The 20,661-nt window shown below is 43.7% G+C and overlaps 1 protein-coding gene across 1 annotated transcript in view; it reads left to right on the top strand.

Annotated features, from left to right (window-relative positions):
• The first annotated feature begins 1,478 nt into the window (after positions 1-1,478).
• The window catches only part of notum2 (notum pectinacetylesterase 2), a 44,794-nt gene continuing 25,611 nt past the window's right edge, over positions 1,479-20,661 (top strand). The window contains exons 1-6 of the mRNA XM_068003059.1: positions 1,479-1,500; positions 4,683-4,809; positions 15,718-16,059; positions 16,259-16,311; positions 17,972-18,067; positions 18,213-18,273. Of these exons, the coding sequence (XP_067859160.1) occupies positions 1,479-1,500; positions 4,683-4,809; positions 15,718-16,059; positions 16,259-16,311; positions 17,972-18,067; positions 18,213-18,273 (701 nt within the window). The remainder of the gene's footprint in view (positions 1,501-4,682; positions 4,810-15,717; positions 16,060-16,258; positions 16,312-17,971; positions 18,068-18,212; positions 18,274-20,661) is intronic.

The following is a 20,661-nucleotide window of genomic DNA, read 5'->3' on the forward strand; positions in this document are numbered from 1 at the left end:
CCATCAAATGCTTCCCATCTGTACGCAATGCTGCACTTCAGATGCTGCATCTCACCCTCACATAGTACCACTCTTGCAACACTCACAGGTCACAAACACTGGCAGCTATTCAACCATAACAGGCACATCACCCAAACATCTTGCAGGACACTCACTAACACACTTCCCTTTGTCTTGCAGGAGAAGGTGGCGCATAACAGCTGGCAGCAGGAAAGAACGGACAGAGGGCGGGCGCACCTACACGTCCTCACCCCCATGGAGGAGACAGTGCTGGGGATCATTGGGCGGACCGTCGCTGTGGCCGTGGCCACTGGTGGCGCTGGAGGTCCCGACGATGAGGGTCTCTGCATACCTAACTCTCCTTCTCATTTCTCACATCTCCCTCATCCCACAATCTTTTCTGACTCACGTGCTGCAGATGGTGTCAGCACACGCATCTTACTTGTTCCTCTCCCCGCTCCACAACTCAACCCGTCTCCCTTTGTCATTGCAAATACCCAAGATCTGGAGCCGGCACCGTCCAAGGAGGAGGAGGAAGACAGTGACAGTGAAGACACACCGTCACTTGATCTGACACTCGCACCCACCAGCTCAGATACTGACACTGCACGTAGTGTAGATGCTAGGTTAGAGGAGGGATCTGCACGTGGTGAGACATCGGGCACAAGTACGCTGGAGCCAGGGCAGGGGGAACGGATACCACAGGAGCTAGCTTGCTGGAGGGCAAAGTCACTCACTAGTTCTGCAGCTGAGGAGTCAGATGATGACTTCGATGGGCCAGGCTACAGAAGAAGGCTGATGGGCATACACAACCAAATGCTTGATGCACTGGAAAGTCTGCCAGAAAGCCTGCACACAATGTCAAGGGGCATGGAGGAGTCCAGCTCCAACTTGGCACAGGATTTGGCACAGAGCTTGGAGCCCATCCTTTCCCACATGGAACAAGTGATCACCTCCATCAGCACATCTGTGGAACCCACCATGATACAGCATCTGATGACCCATGTCTTAGCTTCAATTGCAGCACAAACAGATGCCATCAAAGGTCTGCACACTTCATTTGAAGCCCAGACTGCTGCTATCGTGGCCCTGGGTACCACAGTGGAACAGGGCTTCCAGGGCGTCACAGCACTCCAGCAATCTGTTCTTCAGCAAATCATCAGGATTGCTGAGGCACTGCTCTGTGTGACTGGCAGTGGCGCCATGGCAGTTGAACCCGCGGTGTGCTGCAGAGCTCCTCCAGAACAGTCCAGGCAGCAGAAGCGATGCTTTAGGATGCCTACAGTGTGATCGATGATGTTTCGTGTGGCCGTATGGCTCTCACTGTATGCCTGCTGTGCACATGTGCGTGTGTTCCTGACCGGAGTCATGAGCCACCTCATGAGGGGATAGCCCTTGTTGCCCAGTAGCCATCCTTTGACTTCCCGTGCCGGTTGAAAGATAGGTGGGATGTTGGACTGCCACATAATGAAGGCGTCATGACTGCCTCCATGGCAGCGGGTATTGACCTGCATGATGCACTGTGTGTGGTCACACACCAGCTGCACATTGAGTGAGTGGAACCCCTTTCTGTTCATGAAGATGTCCGAGTTGAGATGTGGAGCACGCATGGCGATATGCGTGCAGTCAATGGCACCCTGCACCATGGGGAAGCCTGCAATGCGAACAAACCCTTGTGGTCGCTCGTTCTGCTGCTTTTTGTTAAGAGGGAACATGATGAATCTGTTGCATAGATCTGTAGCTTGGACAGTGCCTCAGTGACCTCCCTTGTGCAGCAGTGCACTGCAAACTGCGAGATGTTGCTCATATCGCCAGCAGTGGCCTGAAAGGATCCAGAGCCGTAAAAGTTAAGCGCCAGGGTTACCTTGACAGCCACAGGCAATGCTGTCCTTGCCCTGCTCTGAGGCTGCAGGTGTGGCTGCAGCAGCTAACAAATCTGCTTCACGACCTCTTTCGTGAACCGCAGCCATCGGATGCAATGACTTTTGCTCATGTTGAGGTAAGAGAACTGGTCCCTAAAGGCCCTCATTGGATATGGCCTCCTGCTCAGTGGCCTGCCCGTCCTCCTCCTCCTCCTCCTCCTTCCCATCCCTCTCCCCACAGCTTGACCTGCTCTGTGTGGCCTCTCTGCATGCTCCCAGTCATGTTCTATGCCCAGCGGGAGCCCTAGCAGGCCACCCATGGTTGCAGAAACCTTGTTCAGCACACTTTTAAATGCCACCAAGAGTAATGCAGGACCTGCCAGGCCACTCTCTATATAGTATTGCAACTTTCTCCAAGTATAAGAAGCTTCAACAAACATGTCCAATTGTATCAGCAGCCAGAAGCAATGATCCAGCAACTAACCTGCAACACCTGCATGATCCCTTTAAATAGCACTGGTGAGGGGTCCTTCAGGCCGTCTACGACCTGTTCAGCTGTGCGCGGTTAAGACAGTGCAGTTGGCTGGAGCTTTGAGTTCCAAAATCGCATCTGTCCTTTAAAATCACCGTTGCACTCTGATCTACCGCATATTCTCCCTATTTTACATGGTGCTGGCGTTCATTATCTGCGCTTGTGCCAATCCATTTGCCAAGAAGATGTCTGGCGCACGTCACGCTAGAAGCGTGTGCGTGCATTCCGGATGCCATTTTGGATCCTTAGGAGGCCACATAGTGTCTACAAAATGGGCACTACGCAGCACAATTTATAGCCCATTGAGTAGCACTTTCATTTTATGTTGCAAAACCACTTGTATACGTTCCTCACCTAATTAAATCACATAAGGAAACTAAAGCCTTACACATCAAATTTCCCAGCAACACTGATGCTCTTCCATCTTAAAGGCTATCGTGGTGCGAGGGTACATTTGGGTTCTTAGGATAAATATTGAAAAAACAACAGTGAGACCTCTGCTTTCCTGTTGGAGAGAGATTGCTGCTGTTCTGTGTGTTTGATGGAATTGTTCTTTGTTAACTTTAACAAGTGCTGTTATTTGTGTTCTGCTTCATTATCTGAACTATTGTTCACGTCATTTGAAAAAAAAAGTACGGCATAAACTTTGCCTGTTGGCCCCAATTGTTTTCCTGCACCTTAGAGGTCGCACCACAGTCTTAAATCTCAAAATCAGGGTTCAGCTACAAATAAAATTAAATATATTCCAAGAACATTTCTGTTAAAAGCCATTATGCTATATTGTTAATGGGACTTCAGTGTATAATCTAGGCTGAATCTCTAGTACATTACTGAGGGAGTGCTGCATTGTTGGAGATGTCTTCTTTTGGGTGAGACATTAAACCATGACCCTATCTGTCTGTTCAAATGGACAACAACTTGAATTTATACAGTGCCTTTAATGTAGAAAAATGTCCCACATTAAAGATCCCAAAGCACTATTCGATAAAGAACAGGAAGTTCCCCCAGATATCCAACATTCGTCCTCAACTAACATCATCAAAAACAGATGAACGGATCATTTATCTTATTGATAGTTGTGGGACCTCACTGTGCGCAAATTGTCCGTTGTGTTCAGCTACATACCAACAGTGCTTTGGGATATCCCAAGAGATGTGGGGGGAAAAAATTCGATAAGGGTCGCTTTCGTGCAGGGGTAGCACGATGCGCTAGTACCCCGCGCCTGATGGCCCCTACGCAGGCAGCACATGAACTCCATGCTGCCTGCTACTTACCATGATATCTCCGTGCAACCAGCGCAACCCGCGCTGCTGAGATGCTGCTTGGTGAATGAGGAAGTTGGAAATGGGGCGTGCACAGCGCACATCATGAGCAGCCTGCACCTCTTAAAGGTGCAGGTGCACATTTCAAATGGCAGGTACACAGCTTACTTGGTGGAGGGAAAAATGGCCACGAGAATAGCAGGACCGGCATGAGAGAGGGCTCCATGCTTCTCTGATAATGCTCTGGAGGTCCTGGTGGAAGGTGTGGACGAAAGGAGAGCCAACATGTACCCGCAGGGTGGCCGGAGACCCTCCAGACTGCAGCTGTGCAGGCATTGGGAGGCTGTGGCGCAGGAAGTAAACGCCAGGAGCATTGCACCACATACGTGGGTGCAGTGCTGGAAAGAAGTTCAATGATTTAACACGAGTGGTCAAGGTGAGTGAATGCAAGTGTCAAGTGGCACATCCTTCCACTGCACCACTGCTCCATGCATCACACCCTCTGTCACCCACCCACCCACCAACAAACACTGCACATCCAACGCAATGCTGCTCTCGGCATGCTGCATCTCACCCGCACATAGTACCACACTTGCAGGCCACACAACCACCACTCACAAGTCACACAAACTGGCAGCTATTCGACCACGACAGGCACATCACCCACACACCTTACAGGAGACTCACTGACACATTGTCCTCTGCCTTATAGGAGAAGGTGGCGCATAACAACCGGCAGTAGGAGAGACCTGAGGGTGAACGGGCACGTTTACACATCCTCAACCCCCCTAGAGGAGACAGTGCTCAGGATCATTGGGCGGGCCGTCGCTGCAGCCATCACAACATGCCGCGCTGGAGGGCCCAATAAAGGGGGTCTCTGCATATCTAATGCTCCTTCTCCTTTTCCACATCTCCCTCCTCCCATAATCTTTTCTGACTCACGTGCTGCACATGCTGTCAGCACACACGTCATACTTGCTCCTCTCCCCATTCCACAACTCAACCTGTTTCCCTTTGTCATTGCAGATACCCAAGAACACGAGGCGGCGCCGTCTGAGGAGGAGGAAGAGGAGGAGGAAGCCACAACGTCACTCTATCTGACACTTGCTTCCACCAGCTCAGAGAGTGACACTACGCATCCTTTAGAGGCTAGGTTAGAGGAGGGATCTGCACGTGGTGAGACACAGAGCACAAGTGCGCAGGAGCCAGGGCAGGCGGAACAGATACCACAGGTGCCAGCTCGCCAGAGGGCGAGGTCACTCACTAGTTCTGCTGCAGAGGAGTCAGATGAGGACTTTGATGGGCAAGGCTACAGAAGACGGCTCTTGGCATACACCACCAAATGCTTGGGGCACTGGAAAACCTGCCAGAAAACCTGCGGACAATGAGAAGGGGCAAGGAGGAGTCCAGCTCCAACTTGGCACATGGCTTTGTGCAGAGCTTGGAGCCCATCCTTTCCAACATGGAACGGGTGGTCACCTCCATCAGTGCACCTGTGGAACCCACCATGATGCAGCGTCTGATGACTGATGTCACAGCATCCATTGCAGCACAAACATCTGCCATCCAAGGTCTGATTACTGCATTTGGAGCTCTGACTACTGCATTTGGAGCTCAGACTGCTGCTATCGTGGCTCTGGGGATCACTGTGGAATGGGGCTTCCAGGGCCTCACAGCACTCCAGCAATCCGTTCTCCAGCTGATCACCAGGATTGTTGAGGGGCCACCCCGGGAGAGTGGCAGTGGCGCCATGGCAGTCAGACCTGCTGCCCTCTCTCTGGACGACAGCATTCCTGGTCCCACCCCTGCCACTCCGCCAGTGCCCCTGTTGTTGCCTATCAGCCAGCCAGGCCAGACTGCTGCAGCCCATGCTGCGATGATGAAGTCTGAAGCCGGGCCCTCCCGGCCCAGAGCTCCTTGAGGTCGTCCTCCAAGGCCATCTGCACGTTCCTCCATTGAAGGCCAGCAGCCTTCCACCACCCGTGCTCCAGCCAGTGGGGAAGCACCTCGTAGGAGCACTAGGATAGGTAAAGGCACACGAACAAAGGCACTAAGGGCATGCACAAGGGTGAATAGTTCTGCTATGTTTGCATAACTTCATTTATTCATTGATAAATGAGACTTTGATTTTGCATTTGGTGGTGGTTTTTATTTATGCAATGAGCTGAGAGGGCCACCAGTGTATAATCAGATGGAGGGTGATTTTATTGTCTTGTGGGAGCGGAAAGGTGGGGAGTGTAGGACTGTTGGTGAGTTGGAGGATGTAGTTCAAATTATTGATAGCGGGCATGGATCAGGCGAGCATATGGCTTGTGGTCTTGCGTCTTCCTCCACTTCCTCTTCCGGCTCCACCCCCTCCTCCTCCTCCTCCTCAGCCTCTTCCTCCTCTGCCTCCTCCTCCTCCACCTCTGGCTCAGGGTCTTCTCCAATCATTGGTGGCAAAGGCTGGTCCCTCATGATGGCGAGGTTGGGCAGCATGCAGCTTACCACCACAAATCTGACCATCCGCTCAGGGAAGTACTGCAGGGCTCCTCCAGACCAGTCCAGGCAGTGGAAGCATTGTTTGAGGAGGCCTATGGTGTGTTCCACGATGTTGCATGTGGCAGCATGGCTCTCATTATAAGCCTGCTCTGCACGTGTGCGTGGGTTCCTGACCGGTGTCATGAGCCACGGCGTGAGGGGACAGCCCTTGTCGCCCAGTAGCCAGCCTTTGACTTACCGAGTCAGGTGAAAAATAGCTGGCACGTTGGACTGCCGCATGATGAAGGAGTCGTGACTGCTCCCAGGGCAGCGGGCATCGACCTCCATGATTCGATGTGCATGGTCGCACACCAGCTGCACGTTGATGGAGTGAAGCCCCTTCGGTTGACGAAGACGGCTGAGTTGATGTGTGGGGCACGCAGGGCAATGTGCGTGCAGTTAATGGCACCCTGCACCATGGGGAAGCCAGCAATGTGAGCGAACCCCATGCTCGCTCGTTCTGCTTGTCTCTGTGGAGAGGGAAGGTGATGAACCTGTTCCTCATCTGGTGACCTCCCTTGTGCAGCAGTGCACTGTATACTGCAAGATGTTGCACATGTCGCCAGCAGAGGCCTGAAATGCTCCTGAGCCGTAGAAGTTCAGCGCCACGGTGACCTTCACAGCCACAGGCAATGCTGTCCTTGCCCTGCTCTGAGGCTGCAGTTGTGGCCGCACCAGTTGACAAGATTTCGGTCACGGCTTCCTTAGTGAACCTCAAGCGTTAGATGCAATCCTCCTTGGTCACGTTGAAGTAAGACAATTGGTCCCGGAAGGCCCTTATTGGGTAGGGCCTCCTGCTCAGTGCCCTGGGCCTCCTCGTCCTCCATCTCCTCGCAGCTTGACCCACTGTGCATGGCCTCTCTGCATGCTCCCAGTGGGAGCACTAGCAGACCACCCACGGTTGGCAGGAATGTTGTTCAACCATGGTTGAAACTTTCCTGCCCGTAAGGCAGTACCTGCCAAAGCATTCTCAAAAGTAGTGTCGAAACTCTCAGTAAGAATAGGGAACTTCAAAAAACACTTCCTACTCCTCCAGCAGCCAGAAGCAATAATCCAGCAACTAACCTGGCCCCTTTAAATAACACTGGTGGGGTCCTTCAGGCACTGTAAGACACGTTCAGATGGTTGGGGTTAAGACTGTGCATTGAGTTGAGCGTTAAGGTCCAAAATGGTGTCTATCATTTTAAATCAGCGTTGCACATTGATTGCATGCACTTTCTCCCTACTTTACATGCTTCCAGTGTTCGGTATTTATAGGAACATAGGAACAGGAGTAGGCCATTCAGCCCCTCGTGCCTGCTCCGCCATTTAATAAGATTATGGCTGATCTGTGCTCTAACTCCATATACCTGCCTTTGGCCCATATCCCTTAATACCTTAATGCGCATGCACTAACTCCTATACCAAGATGACGTTTGGCGTGTAACACCGAAACAATGGGCGCTACACGGCCCAATTTAGCGCCCTTGATGAGGTGCTATATAAATGCAAGTTCTTTCTTTTTCTCTTCTCTAGAAATGAATACTTGCCTCTGATATCAGAGTAGTTTGACAGGTGCTGTCCAAGATTCTGTCGAATTCCAAGATTTCAGGACTCTAGAGAGTCCCACAGAATTCCAATGGTTTTCATAAAATCCATGATGTTGACCTGTGGCAGTGTTAATAAAAACTTCTTGAACAGTCTGGCAAGTCAGAATATAAAATCAAACTGCTTGTTCATCACTTCTTTAAAGTGATTTTTCAGTGCCCTTTATATTCACTCAGCAATTTCCCTTTCTCCAGTTCACATGAAAGCAGCAAAAGATAGTTTGCAATCTCTGGCCTTAAATTTTCAAATTGGAACCAAACTCTACTGCAGATTACAATTAAAATTGAGCTGCACATTTTATATTGCTCATCAAGGATTTAACTTTTAGTGTGGAGGTAGAGCAGAGGAAGAAGTGGCTGGATAGTTTGTCATGCAGAGTGTGTGGGGTGAGATAAAAGTAAGAAGGGAAAAAGAGGATAAGGTGTGAAGAAACCCTACATGACATCTCCTCCAGCATTGCCAGTCACCATGGCCGTGACTCTGCCCCTGCTCATGATGGCCAGCACATTTTCTTCCACGAGGTAAAGGGTGTGCAGGTGGGCTCGGCCCCCTCCGGTGGCAGCCTCTTGCATCAGGTTATGTGCGACCTTCTCTTGCAAGAAAGAAGGGAGTGTATTGGTGACAGTCTTGTGAGATGTTTAGAGAATGTGCCTGTCATGAGCGAATAGTTGGTATGCAGTGTGTAAGATGTGAGGGGTGGGGAAGTGAGGGTTACAATAGTGGTGGGTCTGTGAGTAGGAGGAGAAGGAGGTGGAGTGATTGTAGGAGAGTGAAGGGAAGCGGGGGAGGGGGAGTATTGTGAGTAGTGAGGCTGGAGGTGGTGGGGGTGTGAGCAGAAAGTAAGAGAGAAGTATTCTTACCTTGACAACTGTAATGAGGTCATTGAACTTCTTTTGGCATTGCAGCCATGTCCTGGGAGCTAAGCTCCTGCTATTGACCTCCTCTGCAACCTCTTCCCATTGGCGGTGGAGGTGCTGCCTGGAGGGCTTTTGCCCCCCCCCCCCCCCCGGGGGAAACAGGATCACCATCCTCCTGTCCACCACTTGGACCAAGGCTAAAGAAGGCAAATGGCATGTTGGCCTTTATTGCAAGTGGGTTGGATTTTAAGAGTAAGGAAGTCTTACTACAATTGTACAGGGCTTTGGTGAGACCACACCTGGAGTACTGTGTACAGTTTTGGTCTCCTTATCTGAGGAAGGGTATACTTGCCATAGAGGCGGTGCAAAGAAGGTTCACTAGATTGATTCCTGGGATTAGAGGGTTGTCCTATGAGGAGAGATTGAGTAGAATGGGCCTATGCTCTCTGAAGTTTAGCAGAATGAGAGGTGATCTCATTAAAACATATAAGATTCTGAGGGGGCTTGACAGGGTAGATACTGAAAAGTTGTTTCCCCTGGCTGGAGACTCTAGAACTAGCGGGCATTGTCACAGGCTAAGGGGTGGGATATTTAAGACTGAGATGAGGAGGAATTTCTTCACTCAGAGGGTTGTGAATCTTTGGAATTCTCTACCCAGAGGGCTGTGGATGCTGAGTCATTGAATATATTCAAGCTTAAGATTGATAGATTTTTGGACTCTAGGGGAATCAAGGGGCATGGGGATCGGGCAGGAAAGTGGAATTGAGGTAGAAGATCAGCCATGATCTTATTGAATGGCAGAGCAGGCTCGAGGAGCCGTACGGCCTACTCCTGCTCCCATTTCTTATGTTGTTATGTTCAAACATGGCATTGGAGAAGCTGGGTGCCCTATCTGGACCTCTTCCAGCCATCTTCTACAATCTGGGAGGTTTCCCTGCTATCTGCAGCCAGAGCGCACCTCCCTTTAAGAGGAGCTGGCTGCCTTTAAGTGAGGTCAGAGACGCCCGATTTCCCAACCCCCTCCCCAATGTTAAAATTATTCAGGCGTGCAGCCAACGCCATTCATTGGCTGCACGCCTGAATCATTTTAATGAGATCCCAGCACGAATTTAATTTGCTGCCTCGGACAGGCACAGGTAAAGAGTGGCCCGCCCCATGCATGCACCACCCTCTGGGCACCCCACCCCCTACACGCCCCGCATGCCTGTATGCCTCGCCCGTGCGCATGCTTTTTCGTGTGTGATCGAGTTTCTAGCACCTTATCTTCAGAGCTGTGTAAAAACACCTGTTTATGAAAGTGCAAAGTAAAAATACACAAAAGATTATTGTCAAACTCATGTTAGCCTATGAAGGCATTTACTTCACTATACATCTGTCCATATGCATGGAGGCTGGTGGTAATTTGAGAGTGAGCTTCCGTAAAAATATTTTTTTTACATTCTTACTAGTGCCAAATGACCTTTAATTAAGGAGGATACATTATAAAATAAACGGTGAGCATTTCAGATCTGTGTGGAAAAAATAATGTAGGTTGCAGTTCAACAGAATAGGTCCTTTAAAGCTGACCGAGTGAACTGTTAAATATAGACTTTGACTGCAGTGCACAAAATCTTAGAAAGGTAACTGTCAGGATGAGGCTTGAAACAATCCATATGTTGGCGCTTTAGCATCTGGCATCTGTCATGAATACAAATTGATTGGGTTGGTGCCTGAGTGTTAGAGTGAAAATGTGACTCTATTCCCACTGAGTCCTTTTGTGACTGATGCAGAGGTGGATCCTTCTATTTGTACCAACAATTTCAAAAGGACTCCAAATGCACCAATGTGATTTTTTTCCCTAGTTCCTAGAGTAGCAATTTTGTGTCTCTAAATGAGATTGCCAATTTAGTGCCAACTTGTGAATTATTGATAGTTTTCTGGTACGAACGTACACTAGAAATCGAATTGAGACTATCCAAACTAGTTTGATGTATGATACTTACAGCTGGCAGAGGAGAGGAGATTTTCAACCCATCACTCTGGATTAGATTCAAGCTCATGTCCCAGATGTTGGACAATATCAAAATCAAATGACTTTAAGTGGTCCTTTGTCTCTCCAATACATCTTATTATATAATTATTGAAATGAAAGCATTGCAATGTTTTCCTACTACAGATCTGAGCATAACTCCCATTCTTGCCCTGATCTTCCATCATAATAAGACATTTTATTATTTTAAGGTAGATATATATGGGGTATACTTGATGCTGCAAGGTGCAGTAATGGAGTTCCATTCTCTTTGAAATTAACACTTTCGCCACTAATTCAAATTAATTTTACATAACCTGGATACAGATAAGTTTTCCTTTTTGTGCATGAGAAGTTCAAGGGGAAAGGAGTTGCTCTTCATCATTTCTACTGCTATGAAAATAACACTACCTTTATCATTTTTTTTGAGGGTACAAGCCCCTTTTCCCCAAAGTTCCCCCCTTTGCCCAGACTTAGGGGACCACACACTAACTGTGGCTATGAAACAAGAAGGATAATGATGCCTCTGCCAATATTTTTCTGAAGCAATTACGAGGTTGTGAGTGACATGCAAACCCACCACCTACCATTTTATGACACTCATGCTGGTGCTCCAGTTCCTTGTGTACTGAACTATTTGGAATATAATTGTTTCAAGAAAATAATTAATGGAACCAAAGAAGTATGTGTTGCTGTCTTGTTCAAAAATACAACTTAATCCAGTTTGCATATTTTTCCCACATAAAATTCTGATAAGATCTTCAATTTTTTCCATTTGTTTCTTTTAATATTTCGAAGTAAATATTCTAGCTTTTTAAATCGCATACAATTTCTTGAGTTAAGGGAAACTGGTTTCAAGGTGTTTCCTCATGTTTTTAAGCATGCCTAGAAATGGCAGTATTAGTGCAGAAAAGATTCACTAGAATGGTTCCAGGGATGTGGAACTTCAGTTACATGGATAGACTGGAGAAGCTGGGGTTATTCTCCTTAGAGCAGAGAAGGTTGAGAGGAGATTTGATTGAGGTGTTCAAAATCATGAAGGGTTTAGATAAAGTAAATATAGAGAAACTGTTCCCATTTGGCAGAAGGGTCGAGAACCAGAGGACACAGATTTAAGGTGATTGGCAAAAGAACCAAAGGCGACATGGGGAAAAACTTTTTTATGCGGCGAATAGTTATGATCTGGAATGCGCTGCCCGAAGGGGTGGTGGAAGCTGATTCAATTGTGGCTTTCAAAAAGGAATTGGATAAGTACTTGAAGGGAAAAAATTTGCAGGGCTCTAAGGAAGGAGCGGGGGAATGGGACTAACTCGATTGCTCTCACAAAGAGCCGGCACGGACTCGATGAGCCGAATGGCCTTCTTCTGTGTTGTAACTATTCTATGATTCTATAAATCACAGAGGTGTAAATCTTCAAAATATCTGGAAAACAAAGAGAATGCAGGCAGGAAACTAAAAAAAACTGAATAAATTAATTTGTTCTGTCATAATTCTTGCAAAGGGAAAAAAGTTTCAATAATTAGCTATTTTTTTTGTATTTATCCCATTGAAATTTTATTATTTCTAAATATGTAGACTCCTTGGCAGTATGTCAGAAACTTTATATTTCAAAATAATGAGATAAACACTATTTTTCTTATTAATGTCCTGGAAAAACATCAGCACATTGCTGATACAATAGTAGCAGTGTTGATCATAATATTACCTTTTAAATGAGATGAGCTGCTCTTCTGTTTATGAGCATGCTACTTCCTTGTGGTGCTGGAGCATGAGGCTGTCTAAACCCACACTGCCGACGTGTGCCCTCCTGTGGTTAGGCTGTGTGTTACTATTTCAAAACTGTTCAAGCAGTTCCATCCAGAGAGAGAATGTTTATTGCAATACCTTATTGCTCAGTTAAAATTTTCCTTTTAAACTACATGCTCCATAATATTAATGTTTCTCTGTCTTGTTACAAAGTAAACACTCTACAGCTGCTTAAATGCTATCCGTTCATGAGTCTGGATATATCTCAGTTCAATATGTATTCTTTGAGCAAAGCCTGACATCATCACTGCAATCTATTTTTATGATTTTAGAGGATTGCACTGTTTGCAAAATTAGTATCATTGAGGCAACTGCACTTCAGGTGTTTGAAAATTATAAATAAAAAACAATGTCTAATTTTCTTCCCTTATTTGCTCAATGGGCACCTCAGAATATGTTTTAAGACTTTGGGATCGATTTTCAACAAGCCACCCAGGCATGAAATTGTGTTGCAGATTTGCCGCGGTTATAGAAACTGCCCAATTTTACATCTCCATTTATTTCAATAAAAATTGGGCCGTTTCTATAATAGACAGTTGATCTGCAATGCCAGTTTGATGCCTGTACAGCAAGTTGGAAATCTACCCCTTTGTGTTATAAAACCAAAGACATTTTTATGTGAGTAAAGATTAGCTCAATATTTATTCCAAAAACCATCTGTGGACAGATTGAAAACTGAATTCAACAGGTACAAACTAGTATTTGAGCAGTTCCTTCAGACATATACAAATTTAGCTTTAGCTTCTAACGAGTAAAGTCAAACCACATATTACAGATGATGGGGAAGTAAGGAAGTCACAAATTATGTCCATATCTTTAATTTTCTTGAATACCGAGAATTATTTTAAGTGAAAAGGTCTTAATGTCTGCGGTCTCTTGGAATGTATTCTACTAGCACAGATAATCCTGTTGATGTCTTTGCAAACAATTTAGCTAGTATTAACCCCCCTTAGTGTACTAAGCCTCCTAAGGGTGTTGGTGACATTTTCCAGTGACTTATCAAATTGTCCATCTGAGGTCAATCCCTGTGCACAAATTAAACAAGTGCTATCTGTGTGTCCATCTGATTCAGGAGTGCAACTGTCAGAAAATAAGATGTTTTATGATATAAAATATAAGAATTGATCAGGTCATAATTCTGTGAATTAACTATACCGTGATAATGGTTATTAATAGCTGTCAGCATTCAGGCTTATTTTATTTATAGATGAACAATCCACTGCATAAGAGGAGCATTATCATCTGCTAGAGTATCTTTACTGGGTATGAAAACAAAGATGTGTGCGATGACACAATTGGTGATGTGGTTGCCTAATCTAATCTATAATTGCATCAGCCTCGATGCATTATTAAATTTTAATGCAAAATGGACAACCTCATCCACTCCCCAAAAAACCTAATGCAAACATTCATGCTGTAGGAGATATAACATTTGTTGCTGGGCGGATGGAATTGCAGATTTCCGCTGAATTTTCAAAGTGAGCTATTCCTGGACTTTCTGGAAACTTAGAAAGCACCTTAATTCAGCACTTCTTCTTTATTAGTAATATAACATTTTTAGGGGAACCATTTTATAAAGATTGAAAATACAAAAAGAGACAATTTTCAAAAATGTATACTTGCTTGAAAATGTACTCGCTTTCAATTATGACAATCAGATAAATGCCTGAAATACACTATGATTGACAGGAAGATCTCAGTAACTTTAAAGGCATGCAAATATGAAGGTCGTTAGTGGCTGGTTAGCACTCAATGAGAAATTGTGCCACATATTGACATCAAAAAACAATCTGTCAACATTGAATGATTGTTTGAAAGATATGAGAGTCTGGTATGCAGTTAACACCTAAAAGACTCTACTTTCCTGCAATGACAGACCCTGTCAATCTTTGATGTAATAGGGGACTGGTTCTAATGATGGATCTTAGCACTGGCTCAGTTAGTATGGTTGACGAATGTGGATGTCCAGCATTTCATTGATGAGTGTTTGGTTAGAGCACAGCACTCGTGATCCCCTTTAATGATCAATACGTCACCCTCCTGCTATCTGAAAGATATGCAGGGCAGGTTCAAATAGCCAGTGTTTTCTTTCAAAGTGTTCAACAGAAACTTGGTGATGACTATTTACTTCAGACTCTCTAGAGAGACAAACCCTGCAACTGAATCCAAAGGTAATGCCATGAAGTCTACTTTACTGTTCAATGTTGTGCCAAGACCCAGTATTTCCAAATTATATTATATGTTTATGATGATACTGATTTTATTTATAAATTCTATTTTTTTTTAACAGAATGGATCCACAAGTTTTATGTGGTATTCTGCCTTATGTGTTGAGATAATTGTTTTAATATAATCTTACCAGGTTACATGTCTGCATGCTGCAAGTATTTCTCCTTACTTTAGGATATTTCTTGATTTGATTCTGAAAAGAAATAGAATGAAGCTTCGTAAGTTTTTCCTGCTGAATTTAGCTTGAAAATGAGTTACAATGCTTACAAAGGAGCAGGATGAAAGACTGTGAAACATGTAAAGTATGTTTCCTTTAATGTATGCCGCTTATGCGTCGTGACGTGAAGGTTGTTTCACTTCATTTTCTTGATTTTAATTACTGCTGAGCACTCTAAAAATTCAATGAGTTTGAGTACAAGGAGAGATGCAATTGGCTGAAGAAACTGACAAAGCAGATTTATAGGAAAAAATATAGAAACTTTCATGATGAGAAATACTTTCAGCAGCCTGTCTCTTTGTTAATTAGTTTTCATGGATTCTGCTAAGTGAATTCCATTTAAGAATGCAACTTGACCAAAACAGTCCCATAATTGAGCACCTCTGGAAAAGTAGAACGAGGAAGTTATAACTATCAGTAATGTAGGTGTCAGTTCAAAGGCAAGATTTACATTTTTCACAGTAGTGTGTCTATCTGTTATCCTTCCTGTCCAATCCATGCCATCTTCACCTCCTTGGCACCAGCTCAAAGCAAAATTTAAGAAAAGAGAAATTTGATCCATATGGCGACAATATAAAATCAAATTCACATCCGAGATTTGAGTAGATCCAATATTTCTTTCTTCACAGTAGGTTGGCTTCGGGACCAGTCCTCACCCATTCACTACCTGTCTTTCTAAGAGTACTGATAGTGTTGAGACCAAAAGGCTCCTGGATCTAAGCTAACATCATCACTGAAACAACTTCCTTCAGCACATTTACAAAGGTATGCATTATTTGAAACTTTCGTTTTCAAATTGACAAGGTTGATTGTTTAACAAGTGTCTATTTTTTGCAGATCCCATTGTGCCATGAACCTCTTCAGCACCGTAATCTTCATCACCTTACTGGGAACAGTTGTGCCCCAAAACAGGCCAAATTCAAAGGCTACATCCAGGAATTCTAACCCAAATAGAAGGACTCCAAACCCAAGTGGGGAATCGGCACAACCAGTCATTAATGAAGAACTACCTCATGCTAATCTTACTGCTTCAGAAGACAACAATGACAATCTGGTGTCTCACGTCAGGACTCTAGCTCAGACCCTGTACCAATGCTCAAAATCAGCTACTACTGATGAGATGAAACTCAACTTCCTAAAGAGCACGACCGTGACATGCAACGATGGAACTCCAGCTGGGTATAAAACACATTTTAAAATGATTAAACAGAGAGAAAATACACTTAGCTTAAGTTTGATCATGTGTGCATAAAATTTAAATTATTCACTCAACGACATTTTTATATAGAATCAAATTAACTCAACATATGGCTGCACTAATTGTTTGTTATGTATTTTATATTGATTTTTTTTGCATTTGTGGCTTGTTAATTTGCAGATATTACATAAGGGAGTCAAAAGGGAGCAAGCGATGGTTAATATTTTTAGAAGGTATGTGAAATATGGTAAACTAATGGATGCAGACCCTACATTTGAAGAGTTTTCTATCAACATGAGTTATAATGGAACATGTTAGTTATTGGTGGAATTATTAAAAATCAGGATCATTAACTAGAAAATAAGTTGCTTTGTCTGTGTCCATAGATGGTGTGAGGAGAATTTAAAGTGAATTCATGAGATTTGCAGATTTATAATTTTTCTAGTTAACTATTTATTACACAGATATTTAGTTGAAAACACTTTAGTAACAATGGAAATTCCAATTAGTAAACTGCATGTAAAAGCACTTAACGCACATACTACATTCCGGTGTGTACTATTTTTATGCAGGCATTAACCCATTTAATGCCTGCATAGAAATAGTGCACATGAATGTAATACAAGCACATTAAGTGTTTGTACGTGAAGTTCGCCAATCAGAATTTTTACTCTACAGATGCTGTCTGCTGCCTTCTGTATGACTGGCATGGTGAAGCCTGTGGAGTATATTTCTGATTAGATCATAACTCTGTTAACAACCCCTTTAGAAGCCTCAGTATAGATGCCTATTTCAATCTGCTTGCTACCAGGATAGACTTGTACTGTGTTGGTATTCTACACAGATGATTTTGAAACATCAAAAAGAAAAGGATTATTTTATTCCTGCAGTAATTGCAACTACTGCTGTAAGTTTTGAGGAAAGGCTCCCTGGATAATGTCAGGCATGACAGTGCATGAGAGGTTGACAGATTTCAGCCTTGGCTCAGTGGTAGCACCCTCACCTCTGAGTCAGAAGGTTGTGTGTTCAAGTCCCACTCTATAGACTTGAGAACATAATCTATGCTGACACTTTAGTGCTCCCTCAGAGCTGCACTATCAGATGAGATATTAAACCAAGGCCCTGTCTGTCCTCTCAGGTGGACGTAAAAGATCCCATGAGACTATCTGACGAAGAGCAGGGGAGTTCCCACCATTGTCGTGGCCAATACTTATCTTTCAACCAATACCACCAAAAACAGATTATCTGGTCATTATCATATTGGTGATAGACTGCTGTGTTTTCTACATTCCAACAATGTCTACACTTCAAAAGTTAATTGGCCTGTAAAGCATTTTGGGACATCCTGAGGTCATGAAAGGCACTATATAAATGCAAGTTCTTCTCTTTCTCGTGCACAACAGGGCAAAACCAAGACAATGAAAATCTGAAAAAGATTAGTTGGTCAAGATAGGATGTTACTGTGACCTAAAGTTATATACGTGATTGTATCAGTTTTGCACCCTGATATGCCATTGTGGATTAAAAAAAATAAGAGAGATTAGTGATAGAAAAGGATTTGGCTGTACTTTATCTTTAAGCTGGTAATCTGAATTATGTACCAACTTTAATCAAACCAGGGATTTTGGGCACAGAACAAAGTAAATGGTAGAACACCACGGTTCATTTTTGCTCAAAATTAAGTAAAAAACATTTCCATTTCAACAGAACAAGAGTGTTATATAACTACTTTTTATTATTGGCAATAATAAAATCAAAACTCAATTAATCCTAATTAATTTGATGAGGCCACGTTTGTGTTAAAGCAGCAATTTGTTTGGACAAATATTCTTGTTCTAATGAGGGGTCCAGCATCATTAGTTTTCTTCTATTTTTTTGTGTGAATGAGCACAGGTGGCTGGTGTTGTTATAACAAAGAAAGCTGTGACGCAAGATACAGATCAATTCCACGGCTTATGAGTTCTTCTGAATGGCCACAAACCCAGAAAGGTAATTATATTATATAGTTTCCTTTGATGCTATTTTATCCAAAGCAAGGGAAGCCTCTGAAAACAATTTATTTTTGCAGCTCTGAAAGAGTTATTGCAGTTAATAGGGAAATATCAACTCTGACACTGTTTATTCAATATGGCAGGTTCTGGAATTCTATCATCACAGCCTGAAGAAAACCCACATTGGTGGAATGCTAACACAGTGTAAGTGCTTCTTTTAATTTCTGTGCTTCAAGAATGTGTTTCATATTAAGTAAGATAAACCATGTAGAACTTCAAATGTAAAAAGTGATAGGACATTTTTGCTCAATTGCATGAAAAAAAACTGTGACTAAAAAGGATCAGCATTTCTATTTTATATATTGAAGAGAAAAATCCCCTGTCCTTTCCATGTTTAGTAATTTTTGCATTTCCTCCATGGCATGCGGAATTCCCAGACTGAGAGTGAACAAATAACCTACTTCTGGGCTCACCAACGTCATCTGTTAGGAAGTACACATTAACTCCCCAACACTCTAATCTACTCTCGCTCCACTCAGCATCCACTCTGTGGGGAATCATGGAGTAATCTAATTTTGGTTCAATTAAACTAAAAACAGTAGTGCAAAATTGAGGCACTTCCCTGTGGGGATAAAGGCAGAACAGGAGCACAAGTCTCCCCAGATTAATCTTGCATACTCTTAGTCATAAGTTATAGAGCAGAACTCTCGCATAACTTGGGTGGGAAAATGGGTGGCAGACGAGACTTCACAAAGAGAGTGAAAAAAAGAAAAGTGACTTATTATAATATAATTAATGCATCCCACAAAGTGAATGCTACAGTGAAAGATGGGTATATTTGAAGATTCCTGTGTAAATGTAATAATCTTAGCTCTTAAATTGATCAGAGCACCATTTATCTTAATAATAACAGTAGACTCATTTTCCTAAATTAAACTTTGAGCTCTAAACAGGAGATTATACAGCAGCAAAATAATAATATTAATACTGCTTTGAGTATGCATGGCTGTAATTACATAGCTGAATAAAGACATTGCACAGCAGCTGGGTATTGAGCCAATGTGAGTTTAAAGCCACTGGAATTGTCAATTAGTAGCTTTTTATACTACATTTTTTCCTCTTGAACTTACTATCAGGCAAATTACTGGGTCAGATGCACTGTGCTTAAAATAATTGCCCATTGTTCATCTGCTCTTTATTGGATTATTTTATTTATTTTTTTGAAAGCAAACCTTTTTCCTCTCAGTTGCATTAACTTTCTTATCTAATTGACATATTTTCAAAGTGACTTCAAAAGTCTATTTTCACATCATTAAAGGCTTTTACATCAAAATTTCTAAATAACAGCCATCCATTGAATTTAGCTTGGAATTGTGCGGTCTGCTGAGCAGTTTGAACTAGGTTGCAATTCCTTTGATGATTGAGCTAATTTAGTGCACAAGTAACAGATTGTTAGTCAGCCATCCTGGTAATGTTTCCATTTTCTATGAAAGGGAATATTAAATTCAATGACGGTTGGTTATACTCTGTGAACAGGCCAGTGAAAATAGGGGGAAAACTTACTGGCTACTGAATTAAAAGCCTCCCAATTATGAAGAAATTTGAAGATAAAGCCAATAGATTTCTTTTCTTGCATCAGAGACAAAAAAAAAATTATCTTGTTTGACTTGAACATTAGGCTCTCGGCTACCCCAAAATAAAGCTTAAATTAAAAATCTGATAACCACTCACGAAGTTTTTTAATTTGCATAGCTTCTAACTGGGATTCCATTGCCTCATCTACTTATATCCAACTTCAGATTCTTTTTTGGGTCCAAGTGTTTTTATATAATGGAATTTCACAGTAACTTGTTTTTTTTTTATTTATATTTTTTGAGTGAACTTGTGTGCTGCTCATGGTAGGAGATGTCAGTGGTGAGGAATGAAACACTGTTTCTACTTTTAGTTGCCAGTGTCAGTGGTCAAGCATTTCCAGGTTAGGTATAGCAGAGGCCATATGCTAAGTTAGCTCCTTGTCCAAACAATATAGGGCTGATTTTCTTATACTTTGCACCCTGGCTATGCTCATTTCCTGGCATAAATCAGAGGAAAAAGGGGCAGAGACTATGGGCTCGATTTTCACACCCCCGAGCAGGTGCATTCATGGCGGGGAGGCTCCGAAAATCGGGGTTTCCCGGGGCGGGTCCGAAGCCCAGCTCCAACCCGCTCACTTCCGGGTTCCCCAGTGACGCACTGACATGCACGCGCAGCCCCCGCATGTGGGACTCCCGCCGGCAATTAAAGCCGGTGGGATGCCACTTAAAGTAATTAAGTAGGTACGTCAGGTCATTTGCAGACCTGATTGACCTGATATTTTAGGAGGGCTGGGATTTTCACATCAACTGGGACTGTTTCCCGTACTGGGGGAAACACTCCCAGTTGAAATGGAAGTGTTGCAGCCATCAGCCTGTGGCAGCTGCAAAGGTCCATTTGACAGGTGGGGGAGGGAGACCCTCACTCATTGCAGGAGGCCACTCTGTCACTTTGGACAAAGATTGGCCTCCACCACCCTCCTCCTAACAATAAGATTCGCCAACTTGCACATTTACCCAT

This window comes from Heptranchias perlo, chromosome 22, assembly GCF_035084215.1.
Source record: "Heptranchias perlo isolate sHepPer1 chromosome 22, sHepPer1.hap1, whole genome shotgun sequence".
NCBI classification, from domain to species: domain Eukaryota; kingdom Metazoa; phylum Chordata; class Chondrichthyes; order Hexanchiformes; family Hexanchidae; genus Heptranchias; species Heptranchias perlo.